This window comes from Maniola hyperantus, chromosome 23, assembly GCF_902806685.2.
Source record: "Maniola hyperantus chromosome 23, iAphHyp1.2, whole genome shotgun sequence".
Classification (NCBI taxonomy): Eukaryota; Metazoa; Arthropoda; class Insecta; order Lepidoptera; family Nymphalidae; genus Maniola; species Maniola hyperantus.
Genome location: NC_048558.1, coordinates 9,110,286 through 9,128,911, shown reverse-complemented (window position 1 = coordinate 9,128,911; position 18,626 = coordinate 9,110,286). Strand labels below are relative to the sequence as shown.

The 18,626-nt window shown below is 37.0% G+C and overlaps 1 protein-coding gene across 2 annotated transcripts in view; it reads right to left on the bottom strand.

Moving 5' to 3' along the window:
- Positions 1-13,846, bottom strand: part of daw (dawdle) — a 104,854-nt gene extending 91,008 nt beyond the window's left edge. For both annotated transcript variants that reach the window (XM_069506638.1, XM_069506639.1), the window contains exons 1-2: positions 13,452-13,846; positions 734-840 (exon numbers count right to left, since the gene is read on the bottom strand). In XM_069506638.1, the coding sequence (XP_069362739.1) occupies positions 734-840; positions 13,452-13,761 (417 nt within the window). In that variant the 5' untranslated portion in view covers positions 13,762-13,846. The remainder of the gene's footprint in view (positions 1-733; positions 841-13,451) is intronic.
- Between the last annotated feature and the right edge of the window lie 4,780 nt (positions 13,847-18,626).

The following is an 18,626-nucleotide window of genomic DNA, read 5'->3' as shown; positions in this document are numbered from 1 at the left end:
CAGTAGGTATCATTCATAGATTGTTAAAATGTTGTTCCCTATGTCAATAAGGTCGGAAATCGCTTGCACCCATTTATATGCTTGCGCCTCATGGTGAAATCGGTGCAAGCAAATCTCGACCTTATTGACGGTTATGAGAAAGTTGTTTTTGTCATATTCTTGCTCAGTATAATTCATAGATTGCTAAAATGCTGTTTTCTGACGTATGTCAATAAGGTCGAAAATCGATTGCACCCATTTTTCTGCTTGCGCCTCACGGTTCAAGCAATTTTTTTTTTGTAACAAAATAATGTAACGTAAATAATTATTAAATATTTGTCTGTAACACGTGATAATATTGTGATACACACATGAACCTGTATTTGACACCTCTAATGTCTAGGTATGTTTCTTATTATGAAATGTAGAAAAAAGTTTTATAATATCGACAACTTCAGTTTAATATAAACCTTAACACTTGAACATAAAGTTTAATAACGATTGCAAAATATTTATATTTAAGACCTCTTGTCATTGACGATAAATTTAAAATATTCGAATTTTTCAAATGACAACAATAATATTTATTCTAAAATAAAACTTAGTAGCTAAGCAATAAGTCAAAAAATTTGAGTAATTTGAAATAAGCTTTTGGCTGATATGTTTCGTGCCGCGTTTGAAGCACTTATTTCCATTTCTTGAGCATTTTATTTCAATGGGTTTTACAGATTTTAATTGAAATTAGTAAAATTACCTTATAGAACCAGAGCTCCACAACAGTGACCTCTTCTGGTTCCACGTCGGGAGGCAGCTCGAACTGCAGGCAGATGAACGGGTACCGTCCCGACGTTAGACATTCCCCTGGAACAAACAAACACACACGTTAAATATTATTTAGTACTTTAGTAACCATCCGACCAACTACACTTGGTGACAATATCATCTTGGTCAACCCATCGATCGCCGGCCCATTGACAACGAGGGAGGCCAAGGGTTTGGCCATAGTTTACCACGCTGGCGAAGTGTAGATTGGCAGACTTCACACACCCTTGAGAACATTATGGAGAACTCTTACGATGTTTTCCTTCACCTCTAAAGTAAATCATATTATGTTCGCTACCAAGTGACCAAAAGGTACTGATATTAGTAGAACTACCTACTTTCGTCACACGTTCTAGTCACCTGCTTCTTATGTAATATTTTTGAGCACCTAATAAAAAAATCCGGCCAAGTGCGAGTCAGGCTCGCGCAATGAGGGTTCCGTACTACACTCTACAGTCGTATTTTTTCGACATTTTGCACGATAATTCAAAAACTATGATGCATAAAAATAAATAAAAATCTGTTTTAGAATGTACAGGTGAAGACCTTTCATATGATACCCCACTTGATATAGTTATCTCACTTCGAAAGTTAAAAATACTAAATTTATTAAATTTAAATATTTACTAAATTTAATTTTTTTTGTGTGATCTAACCCTAAATTCACGGTTTTCAGGTTTTTCCCCAAATGTCAGCTATAAGATGTACCTACCTGCCAAATTTCATGATTCTAGGTCAACGGGAAATACCCTGTAGGTTTCTTGACAGATAGACGGACAGACAGACATACAGACAGACAGACAGACAACAAAGTGATCCTATAAGGGTTCCGTTTTTCCTTTTGAGGTACGGAACTCTAAAAAAAATTACTTAGGTAAGGACTGTGCATTATCAAAAATAACAAATTCAGTAATTGGCTTCTTAAAATAGGTGATGATTTTTGCACTTCGCTGTAAACACAGATTGTGTATTAGGTACAGTTAAATTGAACGTAGTTCGTTAAAAACGCAAAAATACAATGATACTTATAGCTTAATTAACGATATGTCGTGACTTGTGTGCTCACTGGTCGGTGAACCTTGATAATTGGAGCTTGAGAAATATGACTGATCTGACATCTGATATGACTTACTTAGCCAATTAGGCGGAAAAATAACTTAGATAAACAACTACTTACCGCCGTACTCAGAGCCGCTAATCGTTAAGATTGAGTTAAAACGAGACAGATTTATGTATGAGATATAGTTCTGTCTCGTTTTAACTAAACTTAAGTAACGATTAAGCAACTCTGAGTACGGCTGTTACATACATACCCCTCTAGGTAAGCGCCATTGACTACCGAGTAGCTGAAACTTAGGTATATAAGCGCGATAATATGTGATACAAATATTAAAACAGCTGTATCAGTGCGACAAATTTTGCGATTTTTACCCGGAACCCGAACCTTTAAATTACTTATGCGTGTAATGTTTCGCGCTGCATTGAATAGGTCGCTAAAAATAAGATCTCTTATTAGGTGTTAATTAGTTATTGGATTGGAAGTTAATTAGGGCAAGGAGCGACCCGAAAGGCCGACTATGAGATAAACAAATTCTTAGGCGCCACGCACACCGAAAGAATGGAGTGAGCGGAGTGTAGCGGCACCTTAAAGTAAGCTTTATTTACTCTGGCACACAGGTGGCGGCACGCGGCTCGCCTTGGTGCGACTAGGCGAGACGCGCGTCTTTTGGGTATCAACGGTTTTGATACGAACCGCAATGCAAGCGCATTCCAACCTAGACCTCATCATTGCTTTTTATTGGCATTATTGTCATCAAGCTTATCTTGCAATAAAAATAAAAAAAAATCCTCCGAGTTTTGAGTCGCTTATTCCGTTTATCCACCCTAAAACAACCACCCTAGGTGAATACTCGGAAACCTGTGTCCACTTATCCATCCCGGACTAAAAATGGTGTACCTACAAATTCAGTTAATCCACCCCATCCGCGACGGATATAAACGGATTAAGTCCATACCATACTAACATACCAACCATACACATTTGACGACCTCCATGGCGCAGTGGTGAGCGCTGTGGTCTTAAAAGTGGGAGGTCCCGGGTTCGATTCCTGGCAGGGGTTTGGAATTTTATAATTTCTAAATTTCTGGTCTGGTCTGGTGGGAGGCTTCGGCCGTGGCTAGTTACCACCTTACCGGCAAAGCCGTGCCGCCAAGCGATTTAGCGTTCCGGTACGATACCGTGTAGAAACCAAAGGGGTATGAGTTTAATAAAAACTGCCATACCCCTTCCAGGTTAGCCCGCTATCATCTTAGACTGCATCATCACTTACCACCAGGTGAGATTGCAGTCAAAGGCTAACTTGTATCTGAATAATAATAATAAAATACATATTGTATTATTATTTTAAATGAAAAACAAGTGGCAAATACAAACACAAAACAAACAACTGATAAATAAATAAATTTGAGATTTATTTAGGTATTATTTCTATTATTGAAGTGCCTGTAGTTAGGTATCATGATAAACAGCTTTAGGCAGCATGATTTGGAAAACTTAAAAAAGTTATCAAAAAGATTACTTTTTCCTATTTCTGGATTTTTTCATTACTTAGTAGGTTACTAACTACCTCGTGCCTAATTATAAGAAGAGTTATCGCAAATTAATGGTGATTCCCAAAAACTGACTAACTTACCCCTTCGCCCCGCGGCTGATAACAATAATTATTAGACTAATTAATTATTATATTATCTACTGTGAATAATTGGCTGTAATCACTGGGATCTTGCGTGATTTGATTTTGACTGTTGTAGCTTAAATACTAAAACACTACTTACTAAGTCCCACCACACACTTAAATTTTATTTATTTGGAAAAATTCAAGATCTCTCTAAGTAAATGAGATCTTGAATTTCAAAACAAGACAAATCTTCACTTCTAAAAATCTGATAGGTAGCAGATAGATATCTAAATATAAATAATAAACAAACATAATTGGTAAATGTAAATAGTAAATAAAGATTACTAATTACATACCTACTTAATAATTTTGTTATTTATTATCATAAAGAATAATAAATACATTAAAAACAAAATATCATAAACGAATATGTAACAAATAAATCATTCTGTAAGAAAAACGTATTCATCGTAATCGTACCTAATTGGTAGCAAATTGTGCCCCTTAATTGGCTGTTAAAAAATGTAAACCGCGAATGAAACCAATCAAGGGGCAGAATTTCCTGTCGATTACGATTACGATGACAGATCCTCATGTAAAATCTCTTCCTCACACTCCACAATTGGGTAAAACTCTGATTGATGTGATTCAAAAACTCTGAAGTTCGATACTGGGCACACACCACTAACTTTTCCCAATCACTTACTTTAATGGTGAAGGAAAACTTTCTAAGGAAACCTGTGTGTCTGGAGTTCTCTATAATGTCTCAAAGGTGCTGCCAATCCAGACTTGATCAGTGTGGGGGGTCTAATTCTGAGAAGAGAGCCGTACTCAGTATTGGGTCGCCAATAGTTTAACTACAATAGGTAGTAGGTATAATGATAAATTAACTTTGTAGATAGGTATAGTTAGTAATTCTGCTAACAGTGATATGAACTATATACTTCCTTATTAAATGCGTGTACTTATCTAATAAAAATGTTCTTACAGTATAAACATAATTATTACTCGAAGTATAAGTAGGTACCTACAACCTACTACACAGACCACGTTGTCAACGCGTGATAAAATTATTGCGATTTGTCAATAAATAGGTATTTATGGAAGTACGTAAAGATAGGTAATCTTTACGTTAAGTTACAATTATTATAAGTTAGTTGCGTTGCACATTGTGTGGAGTAAACATTCTGTTAGTTTGTAAAGCAACCCGACGATATCGGCGACTTCGTTTGTGTGGAACTGTGGACTTGGGTTTAAAAATCCCATGCCAACTCTTTGATTTTCCGATAAAAAAATATTTAACTTATGTCACTCTCCACTACTTTAACTATATTATAAATTCATACACAAATCACGGTCTGAGCATCCGCCGTCTTCCACCACCACATCATCTTCCCGACAAAGATACGCCGTTGCCACGCGATTTAGCGTTCTGTTACGATACTGCCAGGAAACTTATTATGGTAAAAATGACCTTTGTATGTTAGCTCACTTCCTAGAATATCATATTATTCACTCAATAACAATTGAGATTGTAGAAATGTTTGATGAAACTTTTTCGCAATCGACTTGCTCGAGTATTCCGTTTATCCACCCTAAAACAACCACCCTTGGGTGTATACTCGAAAACGTCTGTCTGTCTATCCACCCGCCTAAACTAAAAAAATTTTTTTAGTCTGAGCCGCAGGGTGGATAGAAGGAATAAAATTAATTATAACTGTGACTAAAACATTATTTTTTAGTAAATGTACAAAGTCAGTAAACTAACCCTATAATAGGTGGATAGACAGACACGTTTCTGAGTGTCACGTCTCTAGGGTGCCTGTTTAAGGGTGGATAAATGGAATAAGTAAACTGGCAGTTGCGATGGTTAACCTTTCATCGAATTAAAAAAAAACTATTGTAGAGCTGTTTCGCATCTCCTGTTATCTTGTTATTATTAATGTAGTAAATTTTGCCAATATCGGCAATTATATGGTTGTTAAATTCAATGATAAATATTTAGCATTATTTCTGATATGATTTAGTTAAGTATTACTTTAAAAGTTCGTGGATAGAGCTGATGTTCCATAAAAATGCCACCGTAAAATTCCTGATAAGTGATATTTAATTTAATTTAATTTAATTTAAAACAACTTTATTGTTACTAGAATTACAGAGAGTAAGAATACAGGATACACTTAAAAAAACAAAGGGCGACCTTATCACTATTTAAGTGATCTGTACTCACTAGAGTGATATGTATGGGAAATTTTGTATTAGGTATTTGGATAAATGTTGAAGACAGCAGACAAAACATCAACTTTTAATCTAAATGGGAGCTTAGTATGATATATTGAAATGTGAAAATAAATCGATAATTTAAAGTTATATTTTAAACTTAAAAGTAATAGAGGGCATGCATTATAATACATACTAGCTGACCCGGCGAACTTCGTTCCGCCTAACAGTCGATTCAAATTTTTTTTTTTAAATATCAATTCACTATCAGAAATTCTAAAATCCCCACGATTTAGGACTTCAGTACTTTGCAGCATCAGGATTGAGGAGTTAGGATCCGAAGTTCAATGATGTAGCCTATGATTGGTACCTAAAATAATGTTGCATCATCCGCAGTTCCTGAAACATTATAGTTTAGGAGTGCTGTACCCTACATCATCAGGGTTGAGGAGTTGAGACTTGAAGTCTGAGAATAAAGTCGTTGCTTGGTACCTACAATATGAATTCACTATGAACACTTCCTGAATCTTGATAACTCAGGCGGGCAGTAACCCTGCAGCATCAGGATTAAGGAGTTGAATCCAGAATTTTTTATGTGACCACCACGAAAACTTTTTTTGTTGATTTAAAAAAAAAATTGCAAATCGGTCCAGAAACCTCGAAAAAATCGATGTAGAAAAAAGAACCACCTCCTTTTTGACAGTCGGTTAAAAACCAATGACCTTGAAATATTTACGGAACAATTTTTAAAATATCCCCTTTCTAACAAAAAAAGAATGAATGAAATCGGACTACGCGTTAATGAATTACAACTCGGTATACATTTTAACTTTCATCCCCTCTCCTACGGGAACCATGCTGAATTTCGGGATAAAAAGTATCCTATATTCTTCCTCATAGTATGAAGTAAATCGTACCAAGTTTCATTGGAATCCATTCAGTAGTTTCAGCGTGATGCGCGGCCGTGATACAGACATACAGACAGACAGACAGATAGACAGACAGACAGACAGACAAAAATGAAAAAAAATTACAGTTTTGGGTTCAGTATCGATTATAGAGTGCCCTCGAAAAAAAATTTTCAAAATATCTTCAATGTACAGAATTTGACCTGTTACAGTTTTATTATAAGTACTAGCTGATCCCCGCGGCTTCGCCCGCGTAGATTTAGGTTTTTAAAGATCCCGTATAGCCTATGTCACTCAGGAATAATGTAGCTTTCTACTGGTGAAAGAATTTTTAAAATCGGTTCAGTAGTTCTAAAGATTACCCCCTACAAACAAACTTAACGACATTACCTCTTTATATAATAATAATACAACGGGCCGTGCAGCAGAAATCGTAATATTTTAATTTCGCCATAACTTCAAAACCAAACGTCCAATTTTAATCATTCAAAGACCAAATATTATCTCCATAAACTGTTCTTAGTGATGAAATCATTTATTTTGATAAGGATTAATAGCATGAGTAAAATAAACGCGTTTAAATGTAGTCCAAAAAAAATTCAAGATTTTTAAATAAAAAAATGGTTGCTGTGCCTCACTCGACATAGATGGGTATAGTGTGTCGCGGACTTTTTTGTAGATATTTATAAGATCTACAATTAATTAGAACATTTTATGGTTCTATCTTTTATAGTTTAGGCAGCGTACGCAAAATAAGTAACTTTTCTGGTTGATTTTTTACACCTTGTGTCCGAAAAACCCAATATCTTACGGAACCCTATTTTTTTCCAAAATAAAATATAGCCTATGTTACTCGTGGATAATGTAGCTTTCGAATGGTGAAAGAATTTTTAAAATCGGTCCAGTAGTTTTTGAGCCTATTCAGTACAAACAAACAAACAAACAAACAAACAAACAAACAAACAAACAAACAAACAAACAAACAAACAAACAAACAAAGTTTTCCTCTTTATAATATTAGTGTAGAAGTGTAGATGTAGATTATGGAAGACTTTCTGTTCGGTAAATAATCTAGATTATGAGGCTACATCATAGTTCAATTAAGTAGTATTCAAGGGGCGGACAAACAGATTCCTAAAAGGCCGGCAACGCATCGGCAGTTCCTCTGGAGCTGCCTGCAAATGTTCATGGGCGGCGGTGACCCACCTGCTCGTTTGCTCGCCATCTCTATAAAAAAAAAGCTCATTGGCAGTCGGTAATATGAAGAAAAAAAACTAAGTAAATCACCAAGAAATTATAATTTATTTTTGACATAGGATACATCCCTACTACATATACCTACTTCGCTAATATGCTATTGGGAAGTTTCTCAAAGGAGGACGAAGTCTCAAGTCTACTTTGTTCCGGGATGGATATTTTAAGACACCATTAGATACCGGTTATCTGGGGTCGACCTTTTTTTAAGAAATAAAATTAATTAGAGCTGGGGTCGCGTTTATCTGCACACTCGGCGCCTGCGTGAGCATCCCGCTATATTTCTTTGTATTATATTGATTGTAAACTAGCGTGCAATTAAGTTCGGCTACCTCTCAAAATACTTGCCGCGTTCGAGTCGGACTCGTGCATCGAGTGTTCCGTACCTTTTTTTAATAGATATAGCGAGCAAACGAGCAGGCGGGTCACCTGATGTTAAATGATTACCGCCGCCCATGAACATTTGCAGCACCAGAGGAACCGCCGATGCGTTGCCGGCCTTTTAGGAATTTGTTGGTCCGCCCCTTGAATAACCCCATGTTGTAATCTAGTGGGAACACCGCCGATGGGAGTTGGTTCCACAGTTTGCACGTGCGTGGAAAGAAGGATCTGGCGCAGCGGACGGTCGAAGTGCACCAGACACCCCTAGGTGGTGAGGGTGAAATTCCTTACAATGGCGCGCGGTGTGGTTGTGGAAAAAGAACCTTGGAAATATACTGATTGATATAATGATTGAATAGTGTATTAATAATAGTGTAATTTAATTGCTTAGTCGTAAATAAAAATACTTTTTATGTGATATTAGTACCTACCTATTTGAGTAGTTATAAGTATCTTAGTTATCTCAAATTAACAATTTTCGGTTTTTTCCTTTACTTTTGCTGTGAGATCTAAAAACTTGCCAAATTTCACGATTCTTGGTCAACGGAAAGTACATACTATAATGGATATAATGGAAGATTTCATACGATTTATCATATTTGTTGAGTATTTAAAATGTATATCGCGATACCCAAATTCGGATCCTGAGGGAATCCCTACCCTATAGGTTTTCCCCCTCTTTCCGTAATGGTAGGAGATTTTTTAGGATGTTTTTTTTTTCTGATAAAAGTTAGCCCTTGACTGCAATCTCACCTGTTGGTAAGTGACAATGCAGTCTAAGATGATAGCGGGCTAACCTGGAAGGGGTAAGGCAGTTTTTATTAAACCCATACCCCTTTGGTTACTACACGGCATCGTACCGGAACGCTAAGTCGCTCGGCGGCACGGCGTTGCCGGTAGGGTGGTAACTAGCCACGGCCGAAGCCTCCCACCAGACCAGACCAGAAATTTAGAAATTATAAAATTCCAAACCCCTGCCAGGAATCGAACCCGGGACCTCCCACTATTAAGACCACAGCGCTCACCACTGCGCCAGGGAGGTCGTCAAAATATTTGTGGAGGGCTCCCATATCTAACCGTACGTTTACGTCTACGACTCGACTATAAAAGATAAAAGCTGTTAAACCCATAGAGGTAAGATTTTATTTTACGGAGTCCAACATATTATGACTTTTATGTGATACGTCACAACTCTACCACTGGTTTGGAAAAGCAGGTTCTACTGAGAATAGCCGGCACGAAAACTGCTTACTTTTCAAAAGTTAATAATAGAAACCTACCTGTGTACGGTATCTAATTATAGTGAATTAAATACGGTAAATAATAGTGAATTACCTATTTGTTTGTATATTATCTTCACAAAAATATTGTTTAAACTATAAAGGAATTGTTATTGTTCAGTACACAATTACCTACTCTCTACTTGCCAACCGAGTTTGCAAAAAGGCATGACTAATCTTCAACAATAAAATTATCTTAACATAATAAAAATTAAATGACCCCATCTTATCATGCGTTACAAAAAAAATACCGATTTCGATGCAAATTGTTTCGGAATGTTTAGAAAATGAACAGGTCTGCGATGACCCCGCAACCCTTTGACCCCAACACGTGGGGTCGGGATGCTCAGACGGAAATTTGATAAAAGCCATTATTTAGTTTACAATAGTTTGTATGTGAATGATTCGCGAATTACTTCGAGATAACCTCACGATGCACGATAGCACGACCCATATTATTGCGACTAATACCTACCTACTTATATTTAATAGATGTGTTGAACAGTTTCTGTTAATATACCTTCCTGTTAATGGCTGCAGCCGTGCACTAGTTTTGGGCTAAATCCGAGAAAATTAAAAAAAAACCATTTATTATAATATTTTCTCGGCCTTTACACATTTTCCAAGCTAAGTCTAGGTATATATGCTATTAAATTTTTGCCATCTTCGTCTCTACAATTATCAGATCGTAGCAATAGTTCATGGTTTATTTTTATATTTCAGCATTTAACTTAGTTCAAATTGCACAAAAAATAATTTTCAGTGCCTGCCTGAGGCTGGTTTGAGCTCGCTCTTAAAGATCTCGATCTTACTCCACAAAACATCATATGGGTATAAGTGACAGAGACACCGCTCTACAAAGCCGAAATGTCATTCTAAAGGCCGACATACATTATTTTCAGCCGCGTACAGTGCAAAGTTACGAGTGAAATATAAAAAAAAATCTATACTTAAACACATTTTACTTTATCAGAATGAATGATGCAACACTTTCTCATATCTACCTAGTCATGTGTTCAAAACTACGTTGCATGAAGTTCATGTATTAATATTAACCTATTCACCTGATTTCGGATCGAACCTTGGACCTCGAGCACGTGCTCTGACATGTACCTACTGTGTAGGTGTATAACATAACACAGGTACCTACTTAGCGATTCTTTCATTTTTGCTTATTTTTCAAACTGTTTCTTTTGGACTTTGAACACTATTTCGGTACTTTGTCCTATAGTCTATATACTGAACTCTTAATTGTATCAGCAATTGACAAGCGACAAATTTTTTGCTTGGTTTATTTTATTATTGCTTAGGTATTATTTTCTTAACTGAAAATGAATTTGAAAGAAAATTTACAAAATTATAAGAATTACGTGGTAAAACCCTACCATTATGTGATTGACGGGAAAGGGTTACGCCCCTAAGAAATTTAAATATATAAAAATAAAAGGTGACTAACTGATCTATCAACGCACAGCTCAAACTACTGGACGGCGCGGGCGTGGACATCCGCTAAGAAAGGATTTTTGAAAATTCAACCCCTAAGGGTGTAAAATACGGGTTCGAAATTTAGGGGGGGGGGGGGGGGGGGGGTTCTCAAGGCCTTAACTGAATTATATCGAAATTATATCTGTCTGTCTATCTGTTACCTTTTCCCACCTTTTAAAAACCCAAATCTATTTCGAAGTTGCGAGTAACAACTATCAAAAAATAAATGGTAAATTCCAAAACCCTCTCCTTGGCTACAGCCATGGAATTGTAGTTTTGATGCTAAAAGAAATTAGAAACCCACAAGAAGGGTAATGTCTATCATGGCATTATCTTAATGAGTTCATCACGGAAGTCTCGTCGGGCTCATCTAGGCGACCTTTTGATCTTGACATAATATCGTCCGATATTATAGTATTTCTTACTAGATCACTCCGCTAATATTAACAAATCATGCCACGCCTATATTTTCTGTCCTACAAAAAAATCACCTAGCCTAGTGGTTAGGACGTCCGCCTTCTAATCGGAGGTCGGGGGTTCGATCCCGGGCACGCACCTCTAACTTTACGGAATTATGTGCGTTTTAATTAATTAAATATCACTTGCTTTAACGGGGAAGGACAACATCGTGAGGAAACCTGCATCTCTGAGAGTTCTTCATAATGTTCTCAAAGGTGTGTGAAGTATATCAGTCCGCATATGAAAAACCCTTCTCACTCTGAGAGGAGAACCGTCCTCTGTAGTGAGCCGATGATGGGTTGATCATGATGATGGTACATTATACAAGATTGCTCATTTAAAGTTAAAGTGTCTGAACATTAAGTGTTACTATATCGAAACTGTATGACTACTAATCTTAGTAGAGCGCAGTCTCTACCTGACTATTTATATCCCTATCTTAATTATTAATATGCATATGCATAGTATATAACAGATGTATGTTAGTACGTTGTTATTGTCAATGTAATTAGCTTTCTTGATAATGCAGATAAATAATTAGATTCATAATTAACTACTTAGTTACTTTTCCTCTTGATTATTCATTTTAATATTTTTGTATATTTTTTTGCTGCTAAAATAATAATAAAAAATACCGACACGTTCTTAACATTGTTTTAAGCTGTTTTCAAAGATTGCTGAATATTAAGTAGCTACTTACTTAGTATCTGATTAAGAAAAGTTGAAAAAGGTAAGGTACAGCCGTGATCTTTTTAAAAACCTACAGCTTTTCACACGAAAAAAAAAAACGCGGAAAAAGTTTTCGCGCCATTTAGAAGACCTCCGATCAGAAGGCGGACGTCCTAACCACAAGGTTATCACAGCTTATAATGTATACTTATTCCTAATTAATTAATTAGTTTCTGGCAAAGGGACGTAGGTACCTGTGGCTTTTGTGACAGCGCATATCAGCTGATCGCGATAGGCAATGTTGACCCAAGTCGACAAGCTCCAAGCGACCCAAGCTCCATAAGTATATTGTTTAATTGCAAAAATATGTTTAGCTATTATGTATTCCAAGTTTTAGATAATGAATAAATTAATTTCGAATCTTCAGGAAAATCCACAAAAGCACGCACATGATCTACTACTACTCTACTACTAAGTACTTACTTATTACGATTTTATCAATTTTATTTAATTTTTAGTAAATTTTACTCAATCCTTCACTAGAAAAAACTCCAAGCTTTCCCCCCTAGCATTTTGTTTTAATTTTTCCCTTAACTTTTATCTATAGGTATACCTACCTATATAAAATTCAAAGTCCTGACTGACTGACTGACATATTATAATATTATATCAACGCACAGCCTAAACCGCTGGCTCTAAAGACATAAAATTTGGAGAGTCTATTCTTTGTAAAGATTAGGTATCCAATAAGAAAAGATTTTTCGAAATTCCACCCCTAAGTGGGTTAAATGGGGGATGGAAGTTTGTATGAAAGTCCGTCATCTTTCAAGTTATTTGCATGAAAATTGGTATTTGGGTTTTCGGTCACAAATGAAGAAATACGTTTTTCAGGATTTTTGGAAAATTTGCCCATAAGGGTGGTAAAATAGGGGATGAAAGTTTGTATGAGAAAGTTTTAATTATTGATATTATTAACTTGAAATTTTGGAAAGAAGGTTTCTCTTCAGGTTAGGTGTCAGCTAAGAAAAGACTATGAGAAAATCCCCCCTAAAGGGATGAAATGGGGGTTGGAAGGTTGTATGAAAGTCCTATGTTTTTGAAGTTAGGGACGTGAAAATTGGTATTTAGATTATTAGATTTAAAATAATAAAAATCTTTTTTAAGTTATTTTGGAAATGCCCCCTTAAGGGTTACCACCCTTAAAAACCGAAAAAAATGCCATTTGTTTCCTGTGGGCCACGCTGGCGAAGCCGCGGGCAGAAACTAGTTTTCAATATTCTTTTGTCTGTTACAAAAATCCTTAACCCTATTCTTACCTTCAACAGGAAAGATGATCTTCTGCTCGGTCCGTCCATAGTAATCATCAAACTCGGGCGGCTTGGCAGTCCCTTGGCTCAGCGTCTGTCCCTGCGCCACCGGGTTCGGCAAGCTGTTCACCGGCACAGCCACGGCGGGCTTCTTCGTTAACCTTAACTTTTTCAGGATCTGCTGTTTCACAAACTCTATTCTTACATCGTTAAGTTCTCTTACATCGAGTTCTGCATTAACACAATTCGCGCAAGAAACTATATCACCTAAACTAGATATGTTTATTATGACTAGGAGAAGATAAAACACGCGGAACATGATCGCGGAAGGTTCCTTCTACGTACACAGATGAAGTAGGAGAGGAGATGAGAGTCACACATGCGTGCGACGGCGGCCGGGCTGCGACTGGACCATAGAGTAAAGTAATACACTGGAAATAGAGAGCCTTCTCATAAGTTTTTAATGTCACCCAAATTCCTAATGCAAACCTAGCACCATCTATTAGTTGGTCACCTACAACTGTAACTGTATACATACCTATAGGTACCTACATACATATATACCTACTATACCTATAAATAAATAGGTGGTACCTACTACGTGCATTATATAGGTAAACCAAAACCACAATAGACCTTTGACTTTACAGTGTTTTATTGAGTTTCAAAACAAGTATTAATTTAACAATAATACTTAATTTATTAGTGAATTGAAAACAATAAAACACTGAAAAGTCAAAGATCCATGTGATTTTGGTTTATCTATTCAATGCACGCAGTGTAACAGGACCACCTTTTTGGCACCTTAATTATAGGTTCATTGGAATAACAACACTGATTGTGATTTACTTTTTATTTTTATTATGTCTCACAGATCACTAAATGTTAATTTCACGAGAAGACGAAGTAGAAACCACTCGACTCGACGTACTAGTAACGGAATTTACCTTTCGCCAAAACAGAAAAAACAAAACACCATGCCAATTCACAACACAAATGGCAGCCATTTGCAATCTCTGACCATAGAGTAAAGTAAATCAAGCAATAATTTAGTTCAGGTGACCAACAAATAGACAGCGCTAGTAAAAACTACAAAAGGTGATACTAAGCGACTTTCCGGCCCCTGGACTGGACGCACGCGGGTCACGCTTACTAATATATGCGAGGGATGTTCCGGTGATAATTATCTACTGCTACTAGTATTTGAGGTACAGACGCATAGGAAGACATAGACAGTACAGAGAGTGACAACAAATGAAACAGGCCTGGAGAAGCCGGTTAGATACCATACTGAACCTGAGGTCCAGTAGCAGCGAATTGATAGAATTTGGTTTTTGGTTGGTTCTACACCAAATACGAAAATCTCAGGTCATTCATCATCAACTCATTTCATCTGCGTGCTAGAGACCTGTGACACGCGGACAGACAAACAGACAGCAGAGTGTCATTAATAGGACTCCATTTTTAAACCTTTGGGTACGGATCCCTAAAAATCGAGGAGTGTAAAATTAGACAGTGGAAATTGGAGATCGGAAAATGCACTCTTTCTAGTTTTTAGGGTTCCATACCTCAAAAGGAGAAACAGAACCCTCATAGGATCACTTTTTTTGTCTGTCTACTAACTAATAATTCGTATTTTCAATTTTCGAAGTAAGATATCAAGTTGGGTATCATATGAAAGGTCTTCATCTGTGCTTTCTAAAACAGATTTTTATTTATTTTTATGCATCTTAGTTTTTGATTTACCGTGCAAAATATCGAAATTATACTCGAGTAGGTACGGAACCCTCGGTGCGCGAGTCTGACTCGCACTTTGCCGGTTTTTTATATGACATAATCAATATCCTGTATTTGAAACAAACTTTCTTGTATCCATTTACAGGGTTGGACGACACGAATGACTTCACTCTATGAGCACGTGTTTCGCGGGTCTCCATCTATGTTTCGGCTCTAGTCTGTGTATAGAGTGAGTATATCGACACCTCGCTCCGGGGGTCAAGCAGCGTTGTTCTTGGACAATGGACCCGCGTGATACGGGGGACACAACCAACTCGTTGTATGAGCTTTTTTCGGTTTTTACGCTCTTTTTAGGGTTCCGTGCCTCAAAAGGAAAAACGGAACCATTATAGAATCACTTTGTTGTCTGTCTGTCTGTCGGTCTGTCAAGAAACCTACAGGGTACTTCCCGTTGACCTAGAATCATGAAATTTGGCAGGTAGGTAGATCTTATAGCTGCCATTCGGGGAAAAATCTGAAAACCGTGAATTTGTGGTTACATCACACAAAAAAAATTGTGGTCGTGAACTAATGATTAGTATTTTCAATTTTAGAAGTAAGATAACTATATCAAGTGGGGTATGATATGAAAGGTATTCACCTGTGCATGCTAAAACAGATTTTTATTTATTTTTATGCATCATAGTTTTTGAATTATCGTTCAAAATGTGGAAAAAATACGACTGTAGTACGGAACCCTAGTTGCGCGAGCCTGACTCGCACTTGGCTGGTTTTCTAGAATTTCGTTGCATGATTGAGTAGTAGGTACCTACTCGGTAAGGCCACGTACCTCAAATGCTATCGCCCCGAGGCTATTCCGTGCCGGACGTCTAATATGTAGGTATTTTGCGAATCAGAACTTAGTTGGCAATGTTGTTAATTCCGGCGCTTCTTCTGCTCGAGGCATTTTAAGTGGAGGAATAATCGAGTAAGTTTTATTTAATTTTAACTGTATGAGAATCTGGGAAAGCCGTCCCTGTTTCCAAATCGAGAAAGATGAAGAGAGATGTTGATGAAAGAGACCATGGACTTGCAACATATGATGTTTAACATTTACCTAGTGCTAAATATAGCTATAATATGCAGACACATTTGATCAGGATAAGTAATATATTATCATGATGTTAGGTATGTAAATGGAATGGCTCTAATATTTAACAAAAATAGTGAATTTCAGATTTTTTACTTAGCATATAAGAGACGTGAACAATAGAATGAATGCGGGATGGATGAAATGGCGACAGGTCTCAGGTGTTACATGCGACCCGCAAATGCCCCTTAAACTTAAGGGGAAAATCTATAAAACAGTCGTTAGACCTGTCACATTGTATGGTTCAGAATGTTGGGCGGTAAAAGGGACGGATGAAAGGAGAGTACATGCGCCTGAAATGCGAATGTTGAGATGGATGTGTGGTGTGACAAGGATGGATAAGATAAGGAATGAATATATAAGGGGTAGTTTAAAAGTAGCGCCAGTGGTAGAAAAGATGAGGGGTAATAGGCTGGCATGGTATGGGCATATAATGCGGAGGGAAGAAAGCCATGTCACTAGAAGAATTTTAAGTATGCATGTGGAAGGAAAAAAGAGGAGAGGACGACCAAAGAAAAGGTGGATGGATTGCGTGAAAGAGGATATGCGTGAAAAAGAGGTGGATAATACGTTGACGAATGACAGGAATGAGTGGAAGAAGAAGACATGTTGTGCCGACCCCACGTAGCGTGGGATAAGGTAAGGAAGAAGAAGAAGATAAGATAACAGCCTGAAACTTGACAAGATGGCGGCGTTAGTTCCGATTTTCGCCACGCGCTAGAAGAGCCTTGTCGCACTGTTAATACCTACTGTACAGCTAGCTACCTTTGATAATAATTAAACTCTTTCGACCCAATTCCTGGCTGTTTGCCTCTAGGAATTTGCCAGTTCGTCGAACCTGAGATAAGCGCAGCTTATTTTTGCCTCGGATGGACCGGGATCAACAATCTACCATTTCTCCACACTACGAGACTATTATCAATTATGTTTAATTACTATACCTACCTATATAATTATGTTGCTACCTACTCAGTAGATAAGTAGGCAGTAGGTATGTAATTATTTAGAAATCGGTCAAGTGCGAGTCGGACTCGCACACGAAGGGTTCCGTTTCCGTACCATCGTACAAGAAATAACACTTTTATTTTAATGGCGGACGTTTTGGAATTTTTATTAGTTTTTATGGCGGAAATAGAAATACACATTCCGTAAAAATTTCAACTATCTATCTATTATTTTTTACGATATACAGCCCGCTGACAGACAGACGGACGGACAGCGGTGGCTTAGTAATAATAGGGTCCCGTTAAGCACCCTACGGGTACGGAGCCCTCAAAAGTTAGATTTCTACGATGCCACGTAGAAACCCATATGGGGTAGGCAAATTTCTACTCAGTGGGTTTAATAAAACTGCCATAGGTACCTCTTTCAAATTTTCCCGCTTTCATCTTAGACTGCATTGTCACTCATCATCAGGTGAGATCGCAGTCAAGGGCTTATTTGTAACGGAATAAAGAACTTATGATTATGGCATGGCTTGAAAAAATCTGTGTACTTACATACCAGTGGCGTGCACAGGGTTTGAAGCCAGGGTATGCATTAGTTAAGTACGAACCTGTTTACTGGCAGGTCATAATGAAAAATATGCATTGAGCTAAACAACTGGGGTAAGCAGTGCATTTATGCCTCTATGACCTGCACGCCACTGCTACATACATTTAAAAAAAACACATAAATCAAATTATTATGTGTACAATTCGAGATATATTTCACCTTTCCTATTATGCCAGAGCATTATACTTTTAACTACAATATTGTTTTTGTTTTGCTAGTACTACTGTTGAATATTGATCCAATAATTAAAATTAAAACTATTAGTTTTATTAATAAAAGATAATTAATTATTAGTAATCGTGAACCTATAATACGCGGTTAATCCATAGTTATAGGTACAACGACATATTTCTTATCTGAGAAGTCGATGCCCCAACTTATAGCGTGAAAAGTAACTATTTAGGTAAGTGAGTACCTACTTAGTTCAGAAAATATTATTGAAGAAAACTTATTTATTAAAAGTACACCTTACTTTTATAAGGATTAAATTCCAGCTTGAAAAGGATTCAGGGTAATAAAATTAATTTAGGATTAAGGGTAATAATTTTAATTTAATTGTATTGTTATAAAGAGAGAGCTAGCGCGTGCCAGACCTTCGTTATTTTATAAAGCTGAAAGTTTTTCTGCGTATTGTCCCCAACACTGGGCGAAACGAAATGAAGTTTGAAAATCATGTCAATCAGGGGTTTTGGTCATAGTCTACCACGGTGGCCATGTGCGGATTGGTAGACTTCACACACCTTATGGAGAACTCTTAGGTATGC